The 20,395-nt window shown below is 35.4% G+C and overlaps 2 protein-coding genes across 3 annotated transcripts in view; both read left to right on the forward strand.

Moving 5' to 3' along the window:
• LOC106085191 (V-type proton ATPase subunit C) overlaps nt 1–20,395 on the forward strand; it is a 41,280-nt gene extending 20,885 nt beyond the window's left edge. The window contains exons 4-9 of the mRNA XM_013249297.2: nt 13,403–13,589; nt 13,747–13,845; nt 13,923–14,178; nt 18,435–18,532; nt 18,603–18,747; nt 18,821–20,395. Coding sequence (XP_013104751.1) covers nt 13,403–13,589; nt 13,747–13,845; nt 13,923–14,178; nt 18,435–18,532; nt 18,603–18,747; nt 18,821–18,919 — 884 coding nt within the window. The 3' untranslated portion in view covers nt 18,920–20,395. The remainder of the gene's footprint in view (nt 1–13,402; nt 13,590–13,746; nt 13,846–13,922; nt 14,179–18,434; nt 18,533–18,602; nt 18,748–18,820) is intronic.
• On the forward strand, nt 3,036–8,060 carry LOC106085190 (V-type proton ATPase subunit C). Of its 2 annotated transcripts, none has more exons than XM_013249295.2 (2): nt 3,036–4,423; nt 7,546–8,060. In XM_013249295.2, the coding sequence occupies exons 1-2, from the start codon at nt 3,357–3,359 to the stop codon at nt 7,709–7,711; spliced, it is 1,233 nt and encodes a 410-aa protein (XP_013104749.2). In that variant the 5' UTR covers nt 3,036–3,356; the 3' UTR covers nt 7,712–8,060. The 2 variants fall into 2 exon arrangements, with proteins under 2 accessions (XP_013104749.2, XP_013104750.2); XM_013249296.2 differs by having other exon boundaries at nt 3,037–4,423; nt 7,609–8,059.

The raw sequence follows: 20,395 nt of genomic DNA on the forward strand, positions 1-20,395 counted from the left end.
ATTAAATCATTTTTAAAAATGTTGCTTTATTTGTTCTGAATAAACTGCTGCAAAAAACTACAGTAGCTTGCATTATAGGAAATAGACTTGTATAAGTATAGTCAACAAAATTTCTATGTTCAACCCTACTCACTATGAGTTAAATACAGTTGCTTGTATAAATGAAAGGCTAGGTTGAAGGGAGCTAAAAAAATATGCTAAATTATTGAAAATAAATATTAAAAAAAGGTTTTAAATAGTTAGAACAGATATTTAAAACTATTTGATAAAAATTACAACATTTTAAAAAGCAATTCACTGCAAAATATGTTAATGTATAAGAAAAAGTGTGATAAGATTCAGTTTTGTTTTTATTTTAAATGTTATAATATTTCGAATTAATGTTCAGTCATTTTACTAACCCTAAGAATAAAAACAAAAACACTTTACTATATTAATTTTTGGGCATTTATCTTTTTAAAAAATGACTTCCTAACTATGTAATCCCGTCGTAACTTTCCCATGTTGTTGCCTTTTTTTATTTTAAATTATTAATTTTTTTTTATTGAATTCATCGAAATGATCATGATGTTTTATTTTGTTATCTTGTTCAAAACGAATGTTTTCTGTCTATTGGAAAACAATTAGTTTTTAAATCATACAACAATGTCTCAAATATTGCGATAACATTTCAGAAAAACGTATACCAAAATCTTTCTCTTAACCAAACTTAAAATCTATTTCATTAATCGATATCTCTCTATTCCTCTCGCTATCTTTATTACAATTCATTTTACTTTGTGTTTTTGAATTTTGAAAAACGTTTCCTCGTTCGTTCTCTCGTTGTTGGTTCTCAATTGTTTTGCTCGATCAATTATAGTGATGTTTGTGTGTGTGTTTAGATACTGCATTAAGTGTACATATGCTTGGGTGCTCAACTTTTATTTGTTTTTGTGTGTAATATTGAAAATCTATGTTTTATATTTGTTTGCCAACATCTTAGTGGAACTTATTTTTCTTTTTAATAATTTTGTTGCTGCACTTTCCTTTTTCTTATTTTGGTTTTTCAAATTTACTGATTTAGCAAATATTTGCGTCAGTTAGTAAAAATTATTTATCTATTCTAATGACCGCTCCTATATTAAGATTACTCGTTCGAATAATCGATATTGGAATAATCGAAATAGTATGGGATTCTCACATGTAAAGATAATTTGTGTTATCGACAAACAAATGATTTGCTTATAATTTACGATTAAAAACACAACGGATATGACCGTTATTTTTCACTATGCAAATAGGGCCTTTTAACGCTAAGAAACATCAATGATATTGATCATTTTTCTTTGGTTCATTTTTTAATGTATATAACACCATTTCTTACCGCTAAAAAGATGAATCTAAAGTTTACTCTGACACAATTGAATTCATTTATTATAAAAATAGCAATAAGAAATTTTGGTAATAAGGTAGTTTATGGTGACGTTCCTTTTTGTAGAAAATTTTCCGAAATCTCACTCGATGAAAAATCACAAACACACAGGGTAGCTAACGCGAAGTGTGTCTTTATGAGAAAATATTTTTAATTGATTCAAATGACAAATACATTTCAGAATCCACTCTCTCTATTGCTCTAATTTGGCCAAAAAACGAATTGCAAGCTGCCATAACGTGGTGAATTTACGAACATTATTGCAAGATATATTCATTTACATGTAGTGGCAGTTGCCCAACAACAAAATATTGAGTACACTATCTGTCAAAATCAGTGATTAGTGCAACTGTGAATTTGTGTATGTTACTAGTTCGCGCCATTTTTCGTTGTTTGTGTGTTATTGTTCTTAACTATAATGCACACAAACACAACCAAAACTGGTTGACAGATAGTGCACTTCGCGAGAAAAAATTGTACCCAGCTGTTAACGGTACACTGCCTGGTAGTTATGTATTCATTATTGGTTCTGACTCAATTACGTTCCGGCAGATGCAGCCGCCTCAACTCCTACAGAGCAAGGATTGACACAGACGTGCAAGAGGTATGTCTCGATTGTGACTGTTTAACTGCCCAGCCAAACCCACTCGACTCAGACCAAGTTCCCATTGTACGGGAATGGGCCAAAATATCGGCAACTCGGAACTTGTTTTTTCACTAACTCGGAGCAATAGGCAAGGCAAAAGTTGGTAATATTGGGAATATTCCCGAACCACGGGAATATTCGACTTAGATTTTTTTGAAATTTTGGCAGAGAGCGGCTTCGTTTTCCAAAGAACAAATCTTTTATTATATTTTTCGATCCCACCATACTTTACAACGGCGAACAGGAATACAAGAACATATACATATATATACTCTTGGGGTCACAGACCAATACTTAAATTTGTTACAAACTGTATGTAAAACTAAATATAACCCTATCCCTAGTAAAAACGTATAATAATGCTGTTCGGCCAACATATCATCCACTTCAATTGCTGGCAGCATTCTCTAAGTAAAGTTGAGGAAAGCATTAAAAGGCAATAAGACATTAAAATTATTTGAAAGCCCGGGCATTGATCGGCAACTTAATTTATATCATACGAGGGTGTTTATTTTAGTAAATTTTTCTTAATTAAAGCCAATATATTTACTTAAAAAGCATGACAATTTTAAATATTTTTAGCACGATTTTTTGTTCAATTTTTTTAAATAAATATTGCACTTGCCCCACATATCCCTAAGACAAATGTAGGTGAAATAATGTGGGAAGAGTTCCTATATAAAAAGGTAACATACCATCACCACCTCATTCTTAAATTGGAAGTTTTGTTGCTATTTTTATGATTAGAGAACTAAAAGTATGTTAAACTACTATACATGGAATCCTGGATACCAATTCGTATTTAATTCTTTACTCTAGGGTCAGTTAAATCTGAACGATTAATCTTTGAACGGAAGCTCCATATATTTTTGTTTGTTTTTTTTTTCATTCTTTTTTCTCTTTGATTTTATTTGTAAGTTAATAATTTGATTTTGATATTTTTTGAGTTTTTGTTTGATTTGGAAAAATATCCGTTACAAAAATATGTAACTGACGAAAAAAATAAACCGAACAAAATGTAGGTAAATGTGTATTTAACGCAAACTACAATTTTAAATGTAAAACCATAATTCCCAAATGAATTGTTTATCCAATAATGAATTGTGTTAAAGTATGTCCCAAGCCAATGTCTATGCAATACCTCGTACCCCGCTAATTGTTCCTTTAATTAAATTGAAATGTTTAAATCTGTTTGAATGATTGAAAAAACACCACACTACCAACCAACGAACACCTAAAAATTAACCACGAAAAGGTCCTGGGCCACCTGATGATGATTGCACAACCGCAGTTACAACCATGACTACGCATGCTAATGCCAATAGCTCTACCACCCATTCGGATCTAACGGGTAAATCATCTAACCTATCGAACAGTCATGAGACTGCCACAACCATCACAACTTCATGCTCTGTCTGTCCCTCCGGAAGTTGTCTAAATTTCTCCTCAACCGAAGAAAGTGATAGAGACTTTGATACCGCTTCGGTGTCTCCCATGTGTCATTGTGATTTTGATTGTGGTGATAATTTGGCCACCGCCAGTTTGACTGCAACCAGCCCCACTACGGTGGCCAACGATAATTGTACTTTATCCTCCTCCAATTCGGTTATGAATCTGAGGACGATATCTCCGTTTCCGCATGCCAACACAACCAACAGCCGTCATCAGCGTCACCACCATATGTTGCCCTCTCCATTTATGAGGGGTGCTACAACATCGGCATCGAGCTGTAACATAGCCTCAGCCATCACATCGGCCAATACCTGCGCAACAGGCCCGGCTACGGCGAATAGCACTTATTTATGTTCGACTTCGGCTCCAACGGGGGCGAGTTTGACTACACGTTCTCTTCTGCATAGGATAACCTCTAGTCACAATAACAATACCTGTAGCATCAACAATAATTCCACCTCCACAACAACCACAACGCTTTGCAGTTTGGCAAATAAAACTCCACCAGCATCGGCGTCGGCCCATAATAATTCCATAACATCTCGCGGAGGCTTTGCGGGATTCTTCTCTAGCAACCACAGTCGTTGTACTTCAAAAACGGATGTCAATGAATGCCATCAACAGCAACAACAGACAAGACAGAAACCTCAGCAACTACAATTGCAACAACAGCACAACCATTTATCACAGCAACACCATCATCATCAACACAATCAAAACCAGCGCCATCATCACCACCACAACCACCACCAACAACATCACCACAACCACCCCAACGATCACAATCATCAGCCAGAACATTTCGATAATAATGAGTGTAAACAATTGAAGAGTAGTGATAGTTTATCAGATGTTAGTGATACATTTGAATGGTGGTTTCAAAGACACAAAAGAAATTCTACTAAGAAGAGCAGGTATATAATTGAAACCCAAACAAAACACCTTCAACGTACATTCCTCATACCAATCATTGTCGCATAATATTATCAATGAAATAAGCTTCTCATATATGTACCTACCGCATATCACATTCTTCTTGCACTACCATCATAGTTAGGTTTCCTTACATTTCATAAATGCTTAACACAGTTATGACTTTTGAGGGAATCCTTAAATTTGCTTAAGCTTCTTCTTTAAACTTAATTTATTAGGTGTTAGTTTCTTTTCATTTGGTTAGTAATTACTTGCAAGGATACGCTTAGAAAATTTATCACTACGCTCGTTTTCCATGAAAAGAATCACTAATTATATGTTTGTAAAGAATATATTAACAATATCGAACCACAAAGGACACAAATTTACAAACATTTTCCTCTCAAGAGCTTTCGATTGCAATGATCACTATGCACTCCTCTTTATGGAAAAGTATCACTTGCAAAATTTTTCAAACACCGAAAGAAATTTCTTATCTTTTCCATATTTCCAAATTAAATTTCCCACGATCATTCCACTAAGGAACAGGGGATACTTCTCTCTTATCAATGAGTGAAGTTCGTTTAAAGTGTAAGCTCAATGATGAGGGACCTCCTTTTTACGCCGACACCACTGGGTAGAGAAGTTTTACCATGGCTGGATACATCATAAATGTAGTCAGCATTTGCAAGGGCATAACCACCGCTGAAAATTTTTCTGATATTCACCTCGCATATTTTCTTCTAAATACAAAATATCAGATGAAAAAAATGTCTAATTCATTTGTGCAAATTTGCACAAATTTTTACTTTAGTCGTTCGCGAAGTTTTATTCCATTCATAGGACGTCATAATCCTCCAAAGCTCGAATTGATTTTTCCCTTCTCTGTAATACTTTACCAGGATTGTATTGACATTTTCTTGATAGGGGAAAAGTTTTTCTTATTTGGGGAGCGGGAGGAGGATTTCCACAGATCGGGCAATCCTCGCCATTTTAAAAGCAAGAAGAACAAAATTATGTTTAAAACCAGTAAGGAAGACAAAAAGTCGGGCGGTGCCGTCTGTATAATACCCTACACCTACCCTATAAGTACAATGTAGGAGCTATATCCAATTCTGAACCAATTTTGATGGACCTCGGCGAGCAAATATGTCCAAACTGTAATAACTTCGGTTGACGAACATATCTGACGAACATATGTATGGGAGCTTTATCTAATTTTGAACCGATTTCGAGCAAAAGTTCTCAGATAATGTGGTAGTCGTCGAGGAAAGCGTTATGCTAAATTTTGACAAGATTGCGCTTGCAGTAGCTCTTGCTTTATCTAAATCTGGGCCGATTTCTATGAAATTCAACAGGAATAACGAGAATCATAAGAAAATCCTTCCTGCAAAATTTCGGTTAAAAAATGAGCACTTTCTTACCATATTTCTCAAAATCGGACGAACATATATATGGGAGCTATACCTAAATCTGAACCGATTTCGAGCAAACTTCCAAGATACTGTGGCAGTCGTCGATGAAAGCGTTTTGCAAAATTTTGGCAAGATGGGTCAATAAATGCGGTTGCTGTGACTCTAGAAGTTAAAATCGGGCGATAAATATTTGAGAGCTATATCTACATCTGAACCGATTTGAAATTCACCAAAATTTTGAGAGAATCAGTTTACAAATGACCATTTTATTGCATTATTATTGAAAATCGGACGAACCTATATATGGGAGCTATATCCAAATCTGAACCGATTTTCTCCAATTTCAGTAGGCTTCGTCTCTAGGCCGAAAAACATGCATGTACCAAATTTGAAGACGATCGGATGAAAACTGCGACCTGTACTTTGTACACAAATTAACATGTATAGACGGATAGACAGACAGACAGGCGGATGTAGCTAAATCGAATCAGAAAGTGTTTCTGAGTCGATTGGTATACTTACCAATGGGTCTTTCTCTGTTACTTCCGGGTGTTACAAACAAATGCACTAAGTTATAATACCCTGTACCACAGTTAACATGTCCCCCTATGACGCTGAACGCCTGGGTGCGAGAACATCAGAAAAATTTTTCAGCGGTGGTTATCCCCTCCTAATGCTGGCGACATTTGTGAGTAACGGTACCATATGATATGGCAGTCATGTAAAAACTTCTCCACAAAGGAGTGTCGCGCTGCGACACGCCGTTCAGATTCGGCTATAAAAAGGAGGCCCCTCGTCCTTGATCTTAAACTTGAATCGGACAGCACTCATTGATATGTGAGAAGTTAGCCCCTGTTCCTTAATGGAACATTTGGATTTGCATTTTGGACAAATTTGGAGTTGCATCGTCATGCCACGATGGTCTTCTTTGACATTGTGTACTGTTTTCAACCAGTCGGTGGATCAGTCAAGTAAAGAATTCCCTTTTATGTCGGTATTACGCTTCTCTCAGACGAATTAACTGCTACAAGAAAGGGGCGGTATTCTTTTCGATAAATGGCTATCGACATGTTACTTTGTTGTGTCATTTTCCTAAAACGGAGATGAGATGTATGGAACACTTAAGCATGCAACCAACAATATCTCCTTTCTCTTCACAGGGTGCACTATTTGCATTTGTTAATGTCCACATTAACTTCTTTTTATCACTCACTCAGCACAATCATTTTTTTATCATTTAATCATTGTATTCACATGCACAAATTACAAAACAGTACATACACTGAAAGATATTTGATAAATAACAAATATTATCTGCTGTTTCAATAATTGTAAAATTTTTTGCATTTAACAACAAACATTTAACAAATTGAAAATTTGGAATAAAATCAGGGTAACACTTGAATCATTACCAAAAATAGAGAAAATGTTAAAAAAATATATACTTTTACATAATTTTTAATAGTTGAAATTACATACATATTTGCAAAATCAGCAGTTATTGTTTTTTTTCCAAAATGACGATCAAAATTGTTTCAGTGTACCTTCTGTTTAGGTCGCCACACCCGTATGCTCTGCTCTTCACTATTTGAAATTTGTCTTTTTTCGGTTTCGTTTGTGCTTTTTTTTTTGTTTTAATTTTTCTATTCCCTCGAAAAAAATCATTTCTTTATTGCAAACCCAAACAAAACCAAATTCAATAAATTTAGCAGTCACTCATCAACGAGTCAATTAAATTTAAATATTGGATTTAATTTAACGTCAACTCATAGATCTTCGCCAGTGAGTAGTTGTTGTGGCAGTAGTAGCCATGGTCGCTCCAGTCCGGATACCGATACGGGCGAACCACCAGCGTTGCCCCTAAGTCCAGGTTAGCGGGATGTTTTGTGTGTGTATTCTTTTACTTCTACTCTCCTACCAACTGCAGCATATATTCACCAAACTATTTCTTCAATTCTATTTTATGACCAAGAAGAATATTCATATACAATATATAACACATGTACCATACACACAGCCACATGTGATTTACCACGTATTCGTACTATACTTGGTTATTTTTCTATTAAGTTTTTTTTTATATTTTTCACATTTTCAACACCCGAAAGGAAATATGCGAGTATATGGGAGATTCCATGAAAATTGATTTCTTTGATTTCTAAGTTTTTTTTTCAGATGTCTCTGATCATTCTTCCTTTAAGGCTGGTACTATGTTCGTTTTTCATCGTTGAAATTCCATATGTTTCGCGAATACGTTTTTGAAACACTACAAAAATCTTAATGATAAAATAAAAATTTTATTAAAATTTCATCATAAGTAATAAGGGAATATCCTAACCAGGGTTGCGGAGTCGAAGTGGAGTTTTTGAGGCCAGGGTCGGACTATTGAGCCGGAGTCGGAGTTTGGTACGGACTTGAGTACACTTGCCGCGACTCCGAACCACTCTAGGACTCCGGCTTAAAACTCCGACTACGACTTAGATTTTTTGTGCCGTGTCCGAACGACTTGGCGTTTAGCGACTACACTTCGTAGAAAAGTTTTAATATGGCAGAATACCTCACAAATGTAGCCAGCATTAGAAAGGGAATAACCACCGCTAAATTTTTTTTGATATTCCCGCCGGGATTTGAACCCAGGCGTTCGGCGTCATAGGCTGACATGCTATCCTCGGTGGCCACCTTTAAACTTCTGAATGAAATCAGCAAGTATTTTTGCTTTAAAATCTATCATCTAAAAAAATAGTCGCGAAAAGGGAACATTGTACCAGCCTTAACGAAATTTTCGATTTGCCTTGATGCTTGTTACAAGGTTACATGGTATGCATTGGAAACTTTTTCGGACATCATTGAATGAAAAGTAATGATTTGCTGAAAGAAATACATTTGTTTGAATATAGAAACATGTCATTTCAATAATTAGCACTCTAGCAGCAAAAGAAAGTATTAAGAATTGACCAAACGAAAGTTATTGTTGTTTGCCTACCATGTTTTGCCTGGAAAACATTTCGATTAAACTACGATACAGTGGGCATATGCTCAAGGGGGCCTAAGAGTTAGAGCTGGCAAAATATCGATGGCACTATTGGTGTTTAATTTTTTGACAGAATATTGATTGATATTTTTCCCAAGGATGCTATCGCAAAAGTTAAGATTTTTAAAAAACTAAACAAAAATAAGCAGTCCGGCACTGAATGTGTCCTTTAAAATACATTGTCCTTGTTGAGGGCGCAATTTTCATCCGATTAGGCTAACATTTTGTACAATGATTTCTCTTATGACTTCCAACTGACTCTATTAACCTTGGTCTGATTTGTTCTGTGCGTTGATATTGCTTCTATATAAATCGACATCCTGATTTACTTCTCATTTTCGTTTGAAATAGAGGGTATTGGGAAATTAACGATAGTATCGCTACTATCGATATTTATTATTAAAAATATCGAAAGTATGGAATGTTGCGATTTTCGATAGTTTGCCAGCTCTACTAAGAGTGGGGGTATATAGCAAATGGGAAGAATCCGACTAACGGGAACTAGTTCAGTGTTATTTCAATTGAACGTTCGTTCAATTGAACTAGCATGAACAATACTAAAACTATGCGAAACAAGATCCATAAATTATAATTCTTTCGCTTTAGCATGGAATGCCCCATATACGAAATTTCCTTGGTATTATTTAACATTGGAAAATAACAAGAAAATGACAATTTCTTCTATTGTTCGATGTTGTCGACGTCATGTTTGAAAATTCGTTAATGTTTACATTATCCCCTATCTGTCTAACTCTATATGCTTTACACAACTTTCTTTCTATTTTGTCAAGTCCAACAGAAATTGTTGTTGGGATTACAACAACGCCGAGTTTCTTTCTTGATTTTTTCACTTTATGATTTTATTTACAATTTATTGTGAACTTTAGTCTTTTTTCAGTGCAATATGTAAATGTTTATATATTTATATAGAAATTAATAATTGTTATATTTCCATTTCGCTGTTTTGTCCAAAGATAAGCTACAACCATAAAAAAAATATTTGTGTTTTTTCTAACCGTATACTGCTTAACACAATTAGGTGATTTTTTGCCTAGTCAACATTTTTTTTATTTGGAATACTGCTGCTGAGGGTTATTAATTCCTCTAAGAATTTGTAGAAATTAGTTAAGTTTATTTAGTTTGTATTGAAGAAACTAAATCGGGGAGTGAATATGGCTTCTAGCATTCAAAAATTCAAATTGGAAGATAAGTTTATATCAATGTTATCTATCGGTTACTACTTTCGAATGAATGTTTTAAAACATTTGTTTAAATTTGTTATTTATATTTAGAAAGGTAACTAATTATTTATTTCATAAAAGTTTTTATATATTAGTGTGAAGGTTCTTTAAACTTTCAAAATAAATGCTGAGTACCATTGAGAGAGTTACAGTTAGAATACAGTCGGTAATCGATTAACGATTTTTTTAACAAAGTTTCGCTTATGGTCCATATGGCACAACTTGCCGCATTGCTTGCACAAATTATCAATATCAAGACTCTATCTATGTTATCTATCGGTAACTACTTTCGAGTGAACTTTTGCTGTAGGTTCAAAGAATATTTTTTATAAATATTAGTAATTTTTTAAAACATTTGTTTTAATTTGTTATTTATATTTTAGGAAAGTAACCAATTATTTATTTAATAAAGGTTTTTATATTTTAGTTTGAAGGCTCTTTAAACCTTCTAATTAAATGTTGAGTATCATTGAGAGAGTTACAGTTAGAATACAGCCGTTAATCGATTAACGATTTTTTTACAAAGTTTCACTTATGATCCATATGGCAAAACTTGCAAGCTATGCTGCCACACTTGTTATCTGTAAAATGGGCACTTTTAAGAAAAAGTCAGAATTTTCGACAATTCAATTTAAAAAAATCTCAACATTTGCTTGCTTACTTTTTCACCGAATTGGGGTCAGGGCACATAGGAAAAGTGTATGCAATGCGGGATTATCCAACAAAATTGTTTATGTCAAAAATTTGAAACTTGGCATTGAAAAGTGCTTTGGCCATAGGCAATCTGTCTATGCTCTTAAACGGGCTAAGTGTATGCAATGCGGGATTGTCCAACAAAATTGTTTATGTCAAAAATTTGAAACTTGGCATTGAAAAGTGCTTTGGCCATAGGCAACCTGTCTATGCTCTTAAACGGGCTATATTGGTCTATAATTTGCTATAGTCTCCATATAAACAATTTCCATATGGTTAGGTTAGGTTTGAGTGACAGTCTGCCATCAGACTCACTTAGACGTTTTCGTTCATTGTGATACCACAGGAACAGAAGAAGGAAGATGCCTTCTAGTTCTTACCGTTGAACCATCCAGATCGCTTTAAAAAGTCCATTAACTTGCGAATGTTCACATCCGCTAAATCACACAGGTACTCAAAGAAATGAGAACCTAAAGTGGAACTCCTTCTAACTACTAGTGCGGGAAGGTGTTATATAGTCTCTTCTTCTTCGATGTCCTCACGGCTTCTGCAAAAGTCGTTGCTGGCAACCTTCAGTCTGTCAGTATGTTTTCCGATTAGACAGGCACTATCCTGACGGACACAATGACTGAGGCATCTGTTCTAACCAATGACAGCAAAGCAGTAGACCTCTTCAAGTCTAGATTAAGCCACATAGCTTTGGAATGCTAACAGCCCCCACTTTGTGACCATCTATCATTTATTGTCCTTCGGGCCTGGTCCTGAAAACTTAGCTTACATGTTGCTAGAGGCATACCCACAGATTCCAGTATCCCTGGAATGTGTAGGGTAGTTCCTAGTCTCGCAAGCTCATCCGCTTTACAAATACCTGGGATATCTCAGTGGCCCGCCACCCAGAATAGATGAATTTTGAACTGTTCAGCCATCTCGTTGAGAGATCTGCGACAGTCGAGGGCGGTTTTTGTGTTCGGAAATACGTTCTCCAGGGATTTAATGGCTGGTCTGAGAAGATATTTATGCCAATCGTCGTATTGACATTAAATCTTAGCCATTCCATCACTTCCTTAATTGCAAGGATCTCTGCTTGATACACACTGCAGTGGTCGGGTAACCTTTTCGATATGACCAGTTCCAGATCTTTAGAGTACACCCCAAAGCCCACCTGGTCGTTTAGTTTGGAACCATCCGTATAGAAGTCTATGTAACTTCTGTTACCAGGTCGTCTGTCTTTCCAAAAAAAAAGTGCACAGTTAAATATGTTAAATACGGAGTAGGATCTATATAGCAACGATATGTAATACAAACAAATGTACCAAGTTTTTACGAAATCGAATCAAAATACATCTCAAATGAGCTCAAAAGGAATATATCTGCTCTACTCCTACATATATTATTACTTTCAATTTGAAGCGTTTTTGTCACCTTTTTTGACGGTTGAGAGGTCTTACACAACTCACAGTTCCAATATTCTGCGATATGGGGTAACAATAAACCTTAATTGAGCTCAAGAAGCCGAATCGTGATACTGGATTATATGGTTGCTACATAGTAAGTGTAATATATGATCTTAATGAGGTCAAGAAGTCTCATCTGAAGGTGGTTCTTTTGGCAACTATACTTCCGTTTTTGGCCGCGAAGGCTTTGGTATTACTTTTGTTAATAAATAAATAAATAAATAAATAAATAAATATGGGCCGATTTTATTGAGAGTGGCCTAGGTAAATAGGAAGGTGATTCCAACCCTTTTAGATTTGCTACAGCTGTAGTATTCTAATCTTCTGAATACTTCTTTGTTATGCGTATTCTCCGACGACAGGTTTCGATTTCTCTGTTATCGAATCGACGGTGTTGCCACATCCTTTCAGGTCGCTATTGGGGTGTTAATGGGGGAAAATTTAATCTCTTTTTGCGCTTTTTTCTATTTTAGTTGTTTCATTTTGTTGTTGGATTTCTTTGTCCAACTGAAACCAATACATTTAGTTTTTGCTTCTTATTAAAATAGAAGTTTAAAAAATATCCAGAAACTAAAATGCAAAAGACCCATGTGCAAACATTATAATTAAAGTAATAATGCATTTATCTGTTTGTTATGTTTGTTTTGTTTTAGTCCATGGTTTATAAGTATGTATTTAAAAAATAATATGCTATCTGTTGATTAGATTTAATTTACTACTATAAGCCTTGTTATCGTTTATAAAATCTTACTAATTTTTAATACAAAAATTGCTTTGGAATTTTTTTCACATTTTTTTAGCGCAATTTGCTTATTTTAAACTCTGTCTGTTTGTGAATTTGTTATAGTATATTTCTAATATAGTATGCTTTGTATTCTCTTTATTACCTACTCTGCTTCTATTCAGTGTCGTAGAAAAACGTTTTCAAAATTCAAAACCAACAAAAAAATATCTAAACCCATAGTGATAGTATCAAAAAAAAAAAGAATTTGCAAAACATTTACAAAAACACAAGTTATTGTGTAATTGCAATGTTTGTAGACCTTTAATAGTACTCCTTTCTTAAAGAACTCTTATGCTTCTTATCGATATATTTTATTTGGACTTTACTAATCCCTGTTTTTCTTCTTTATTAAACTCCCATTAGGCGATTTACCCAATTACATTACACGCTTCCAATGGGATATGGCCAAATATCCAATCAAGCAATCGTTGCGTAATATTGCCGATATTATTTCCAAACAAGTTGGCCAAATCGATGCTGATTTAAAGACCAAATCCAATGCATACAATAATCTAAAGGGTAGTCTACAGAATTTGGAAAAGAAGCAAACGTAAGTATCATTGAATTAAACACCATTAAACTAAACCCTTAAAGCGAGAAAAAAAAAATAATTTTTAGGAATTCGCTTTTAAATTTACTCCCTTTTCTTTCTTATACAACTTTAACAATTTACACTTTTTTTTAACTATTGTTTTACTTTATTTTAGTGGCAGTTTGTTAACTCGCAATTTGGCCGATTTGGTCAAGAAGGAACATTTCATTTTGGATTCCGAGTACTTAACTACGCTCTTGGTTATTGTACCAAAGTAAGCAGATGACAAAATTCATACGCAATAAATTAAAAAAAATAATAATGTTTTTATTATTTGCATCTTTTGTTTAGAATGTTGGCCAATGATTGGATGGCAAATTATGAAAAAATCACGGACATGATTGTGCCACGTTCATCGACGTTGATTACCCAAGACAATGATTACTGCCTGTACAATGTTACCCTGTTCAAGAAGGTTGTTGAGGAGTTCAAGTTACATGCCCGCGAAAAGAAATTCATTGTACGCGACTTCGTTTATAATGAAGAAGAATTGGCTGCTGGCAAAAACGAAAGGACCAAATTGATAACTGATAAAAAGAAGCAATTTGTAAGTACGCTTAATTCTTTTATGATTTTTTTGGGGGTTTTCAAGGGAGCTAGTGTGTTTCTGTGGCTTAACAATGTAGTTGTTGTTGTAGCAGAGTGTTGTGCTTTATCCCTTCGATCTAGGAACTCTGCGACTATGTTGAGATGCGACTAAGTTGGGTTGCGTCCAGAGGTATCTGCCCTGCAATTCTGTAACTTAGAACGAAAATCGTTTAGTTGAATTTGTCGATAAGAAAATAATTGCGCTATCGATTATACTAAAATCCCACATTTCGGGTATATGTGCACAATTAATTAATAAGCAAGAATAATATGAAACAAGAAATTCGCAAAAGCGTGCTTAGTTCGGCCGGGCCGAATCTTATATACCCTCCACCATGAATCGCATTTGTCGAGTTCTTTTCCCGGTGTCTCTTTTTAGGCAAACAAAGGAAAGGATAAAAAATAAGAATTGCTATGCTATTGGAGCTACATCAAGTTATGGTCCGAATCGGATGGAATGAATGTTGGAGACCTTAGTAGAAGTCATTGTTAAAAATTTTAGCCAAATCACATAAGGATTCCGCTCTTTAGGGGCTCAAAAAGTAAAATAGGGAGATCGGTTTTATAAGGGAGCTGTATTAGGTTGTAGACCGATTCAGACCATATTAGACGCGTACGTTGAAGGTCATGGGAGAAGCCAATTCAGAAAGTAATTGCGCGCTATAGAATAAAAGTCACGATCCCAGATCGGTTTATATGGCGGCTATATCAGGTTATGGACCGATTTGAACCATAATTCGTACAGTTGTTAAAACACGTCGTTCAAAATGTTAGCGAAATCGGATAGGATTTGCGCCCTCTAAAGGCTCAAGAAGTCAAGACCCCAGATCGGTTTATATGACATCTATATGAGGTTATGCATCAATTTCATCCGTACTTTGCACAGTTGTTGGAAATCATAACAAAGCACCTCATGCAAAATTTCAGCCTTATCGGATAAGAATTGCGTCCTCTAGTGGCTCAAGAAGTCAAGGTTCAAGATCGATTTATATGGCAGCTATATCAGGACAGACTACTGTCATCGGCAAATGAGTAGACTGGATTCGAAGTCTGACACAATAGATCGTCAATGAAAATAAGAAAAAGGGAAGAGGAAAGAACAGAGCCTTGCGGCACACCAGCGGTCAATGTGTACTCATCGGATGAGAACCCATCTATAACAACTCGTTTAGTGCGATCTCTGAGAAAGCTCGATATAAATTGAACGAAGTTATTACCTACTCCAAAAGCGACAAGCTTTGATAAAAGTGCACCGTGCCAGACCCTATCAAATGTCTTGGAGATATCCAGAGCCACGACCTCACTAAACTGGTGGATAGAGCGACTCCATTGTTCCGAAAAAAATGCCATTAGGTCTCCCGTAGAGCAATTTCTCCGGAACCCATATTGTCTGTCGCTAAGAAGGCCATTGGACTCTAAGTATCTGACAAGATAATGGTTAACCATACTCTCCATAATCTTGGAGAGCGCGGAGCATATAGCAATTGGCCGGTATTTCGCAGGATTGTTTGCCCTACTTTTTTGGGGATGGGCTGAACGTTCGCAAACTTCCAACTCGCCGGGAAAACTCCCGCACGGTTGAAAAGGTTGCGTAGTGGACGAGCAAGCGTCAAAGAATACTTACAAAGAACAAGTGTTGATATACCGTCCGGGCCCGGAGACCCATTTAACTCCACGTGTTCGAGAGAATATCTGAGTCATCGAACTAGGTACACTATCAATCACGGGGAATGGTTGATTGCTAAACCGCAAGGAAGAATTTCCTGCAAACATTTCAGCCAGTAGATTAGCCTTATCAACCGGGTCATTGAATACCTGGTCATCCTTAACAAGAGTTGGGATTGCCGATGGGTTGCTCTTTCTGAGGCATCGAACTAGGTACACTATCAATCACAGGGAGTGGTTGATTGCTAAACCGCAAGGAAGAATTTTCTGCAAACATTTCAGCCAGTAGATTAGCCTTATAAACCGGGTCAGTGAATACCTGGTCATCCTTAACAAGAGTTGGGATTGCCGATGGGTTGCCCTTTACTCTTTTTACAAATGACCAAAAACTTCTCCTCGGAGAATCAATAACTTTGGCACGAAAAGCTGTTCGTAAAGAAACTTTTCGTGTCTGTGTACTCTGGCACACGAAGTTCTTGGCTGTTTGCGCAGCATTTCGGTATTCGTAACTCACTGAAGCGTCGACAGATGTATTCTCTGAAGCCGTACCAATCGGTTTTCCTCTGGTTGATGTACGTTAGACGTTCAGAGTTTATGAAATCGGATGGTCGGTCAATGGTAAGAATTATAGGAAAGTGGTCCAATCCCAATGAAATGACAAATTTAAACGAGACGTCGGACTAGGTGATGCAACAGAGCTATTTGGCAGATATCTGGCTAGCTGATTCAATTACCCATAACTCTTGGATCCTCTTATCTCTCCTACTTGAGTTCATGAGGGGGACCATTTACCCGCAGACTACGGATGTAATGAGTCATTCTCCTCACGCTATATCACACTTGAAATGCTCAATTCTTCGAATCAGTATCATTCCACATCTGTTTTCGTAGACTGTTTAGGAGTTTGCAGCTTTTTATACCCACCACCGAAGGATGGGGGTATATTCATTTTGTCATTCCGTTTGCAACACATCGAAATATCCATTTCCGACACTCTAAAGTATATATATTCTTGATCAGCGTAAAAATCTTAGACGATCTAGCCAGTCTGTTGAAATCACGCTAGAGTCTTTAAAAATAGAGATATTGAGCTGAAACTTGGCACAGATTTTTTTTTGTCCATAAGCAGGTTAAATTCGAAGATGGACCATATCGGACTATATTTTGATATAGGCCCATAAAAGCCACATTTATTATCCGATTTTGCTGAAATTCGGGACAGTGAGTTGTGTTAGGCCACTCGACATATTTCTGCAATTTGGCCCAGAACGGTTCAGATGTGTATAAAGCTGCCATATAGACCGATCTCTCGTCTTAAGGTTTTGGACCCATAAAAGGCGCATTTATTGTCTGATGTTGCCGAAATTTGGGACAGTGAGTTGTGTTAGGACCTTCGACATCCTTCTTCAATTTGGCTCAGATTGGTCCAGATTTGGATATAGCTGCCATATAGACCGATCTCTCGTTTTAAGGTTTTGGGCCTATACAAGGTGCATTTATTGTCCTAGTTCGCCGAAATTTGGGACCGTGAGTTGAGTTGAGCCCTTGAACATTTTTTTCCAATTTGGCTGAGATCGGTTCAGATTTGGATTTAGTTGCCATATAGATCGATTTCTCGATTTAAGGTTTTGGGTCCAAAAAAGGCGCATTTATTGTCTTAGTTGGCCGAAATTTGGGACAGTGAGTTATGTTAAGCCACTCGTCTTACTTCTGCAATATGGCACAGATCGGTCCAGATTTGGATATAGCTGTCATATAGACCGATCTCTCTATTAAAATTCTTGGCCCCATAAAAGGCGCATTTATAATCCGATTTCGATGAAATTTGACACAGTGACTTATGTTAGGCTCTTCCACATCCGTGTCGAATATGGTTCAGATCGGTTTATTTTGTAGATATAGCTACTAAAAAGATCAACATTTTGTAAAACACAATTGAACAATGACTTGTAAATGCAAATTTTGCCCACGAACATTCCACTAAGAAACAGGGGCACACTTCTCACATATCAATGAGTGCAGTCCGATTCAAGTTTAAGCTCAAGATAAGGGGCCTCCTTTTTTATAGCCGAGTCCGAACGGCGAGCCGCAGTGCGACACCTCTTTGAAGAGAAGTTTTACATGGCATTGTACCTCGCAAATGTCGCCAGCATTAGGAGGGGAAAACCACCGGTGAAAATTTTTTCTGATGGTCTCGCCAGGATTCGAACCCAGGCGTACTTGTACTTAGTAGTATTTGCTCTAAATCGGAACATATTTCGATATAGCTGCTATGGGGCATAAGGTATGCATTTTTCAACGGTTTTTTTAACGAAAGGTGATTTACTTATATACCCGAGGTGGTGGGTATCCAACGCCTTTTTACTTGTTCCATTGTGCATTGTGCAAGTATGCCGAAGCTGTATATTATGTCTCCAGCTTAGCTTCATCCAGCTTTCATGTTTTTTTCAGATTTCGCAATTTCTTAATACTCAGACGAGATAGCCATCTATATATATTTGTTCATAATTTATGGTTTAATAAAAGTATGTTTCCGTTTTTTTTAATTAGGGTCCCTTGGTAAGATGGTTAAAGGTGAACTTCAGTGAAGCCTTCTGCGCTTTAATCCACGTTAAAGCCCTGCGTGTCTTTGTTGAATCCGTATTGAGGTAAATTACAAGGGTGTCATCAGTTTTTGTTCATGTCTTGATAACTTCCCTTTGTGTTTTTCTTCTTTAGATACGGCTTGCCTGTGAATTTCCAAGCTATTCTTATTGAACCCAACAAGAAGAGCATAAAGCGCCTGCGCGACAGCTTGAATCAGTTGTATGGACATCTGGATGGTGCTTCAGCCGGTGGCCAATTATCTGGAAGTGGTGCTGATGTAGGTTTATCATGCACATATGTTAAAGATGAACAAATTATTTGAGTTATGGTTTTTTTTTTTGAATTTTTAGAATGTGGATATCCCCGGCTTGGGCTTTGGTCAAGCCGAATACTATCCCTATGTATTCTATAAGATCAACATCGATATGATAGAAGTGGCCAAGATGTAAGACCAGTAAAATGTTGTTTTCCAGGAGCAAAGAAACCTACATACATGCATACATACATACATACTACTTGTTGCAAGTTATTAAAGATAAAACAAATCTAAAAACAAAATTCTTTAATAATTATTTAGCTTAATTTTTAAAAAACAAAACTTGTGTATACATAAATGTAATCAAAGAGGAAACCTGCAAATCGTATCTTAATTAAACCACTATTATTAATAATATATAATTATGATGATGTATGTATTGTACAAAAACCCACAACACAACCAACAACTACAACAACAATGAACCTAACAAAGAAACAACAGCAGTGATATAACAACAACCCTCAACAACCTAAACCTAAACCCTAACAACTGGCAGGTGAATGTGAATACATAGCTGGCGGCGGCTTGTAATTTCTCCCATTTTAATGCTATTGTTTCATTGTTTTTTATTCTTGTTTTAAAAGATAAGTTAGCTATTCTATTACTTTTGTCCACATATATAATTGTTATTTCATATTTTAAATAAGAATTTTCCCCTTTAAACTTAAAAATGATAGAGAAGTCAAAGGAAAGAATCAAAGTGCTAGTAACTAGAACTTTTTAAATGTAATTTGTTTTGTTTTGTTAACAGTATTCTGTGTATAATTACGTAAAGAAAATAAACATATTACCTATATTAAAAAAAAACATTTTAAAAAAATTTACCACATAAAAGGATTTTAATGTTTTCATTTGAAAAACTATTCAGCAGAGTAAAAATCACAAAAATTTCAGTTTTTTACCATAGATCCATAAACAAGACAAGGCTTGATTTGGTTTTTATAATTTTGTTTTTGTTTCCCATTGTTTGTTTTTACACAGAGATGCAGACAGATATACCATTTTAAGCACAAAATCCTATTGTTCTTTTTTCCAAAATTTTATTTTGTTTATTTTAAAATCAAAATTTTCATACATATATCTTCTATCAATAGAAAGTATACTACTAACCGCATAATTGTTGTTGTTGTTTATTATTATTATGACTATAACTACAAGAAAGAACAATAAAAAACTAAACTTACATAAATAAATTAAAAAAAAAAACAAACAAACGAATTGAAGACAAATTCAAAATTTCAAAAAATGTTGAACCTACAAATATGCTAAATTATTTATACACAACAAAAAAACAACAACTGAGGCAGAGCATTAATTATATTCATATATCCATATATTAGAACTATTTTGAATTTTGTGTAAAAATATAAAATGAGAGTAACAACCTACCTTTTCAACAACACACACAAAATACATATTTAGATATTTGCAAGTCAAATGTTTTATAGCTAACATCATAAAATGAAACATTTCAAATAATTCAACCAAAATGCCATCCTTGTAAATAATTATATAAAAAAAGAAACCAGAAAGAAATGAATCAAAAACATTCCAAATAAAGTTGTTTTCAATAAAGTCAAACTCATGCGAGTTGATGTGAATGATT

Source organism: Stomoxys calcitrans, chromosome 5 (genome assembly GCF_963082655.1).
Source record: "Stomoxys calcitrans chromosome 5, idStoCalc2.1, whole genome shotgun sequence".
In the NCBI taxonomy this organism is placed as follows: domain Eukaryota; kingdom Metazoa; phylum Arthropoda; class Insecta; order Diptera; family Muscidae; genus Stomoxys; species Stomoxys calcitrans.

Bases quoted from the DNA above. Each gene is read 5' to 3' on its own strand.
- LOC106085190 (XM_013249295.2), top strand. From the start codon at position 3,357: ATGACTACGCATGCTAATGCCAATAGCTCTACCACCCATTCGGATCTA. The intron at 4,424-7,545 runs GTATATAATTGA...CAATAAATTTAG, and splicing joins AATTCTACTAAGAAGAGCAG to CAGTCACTCATCAACGAGTC.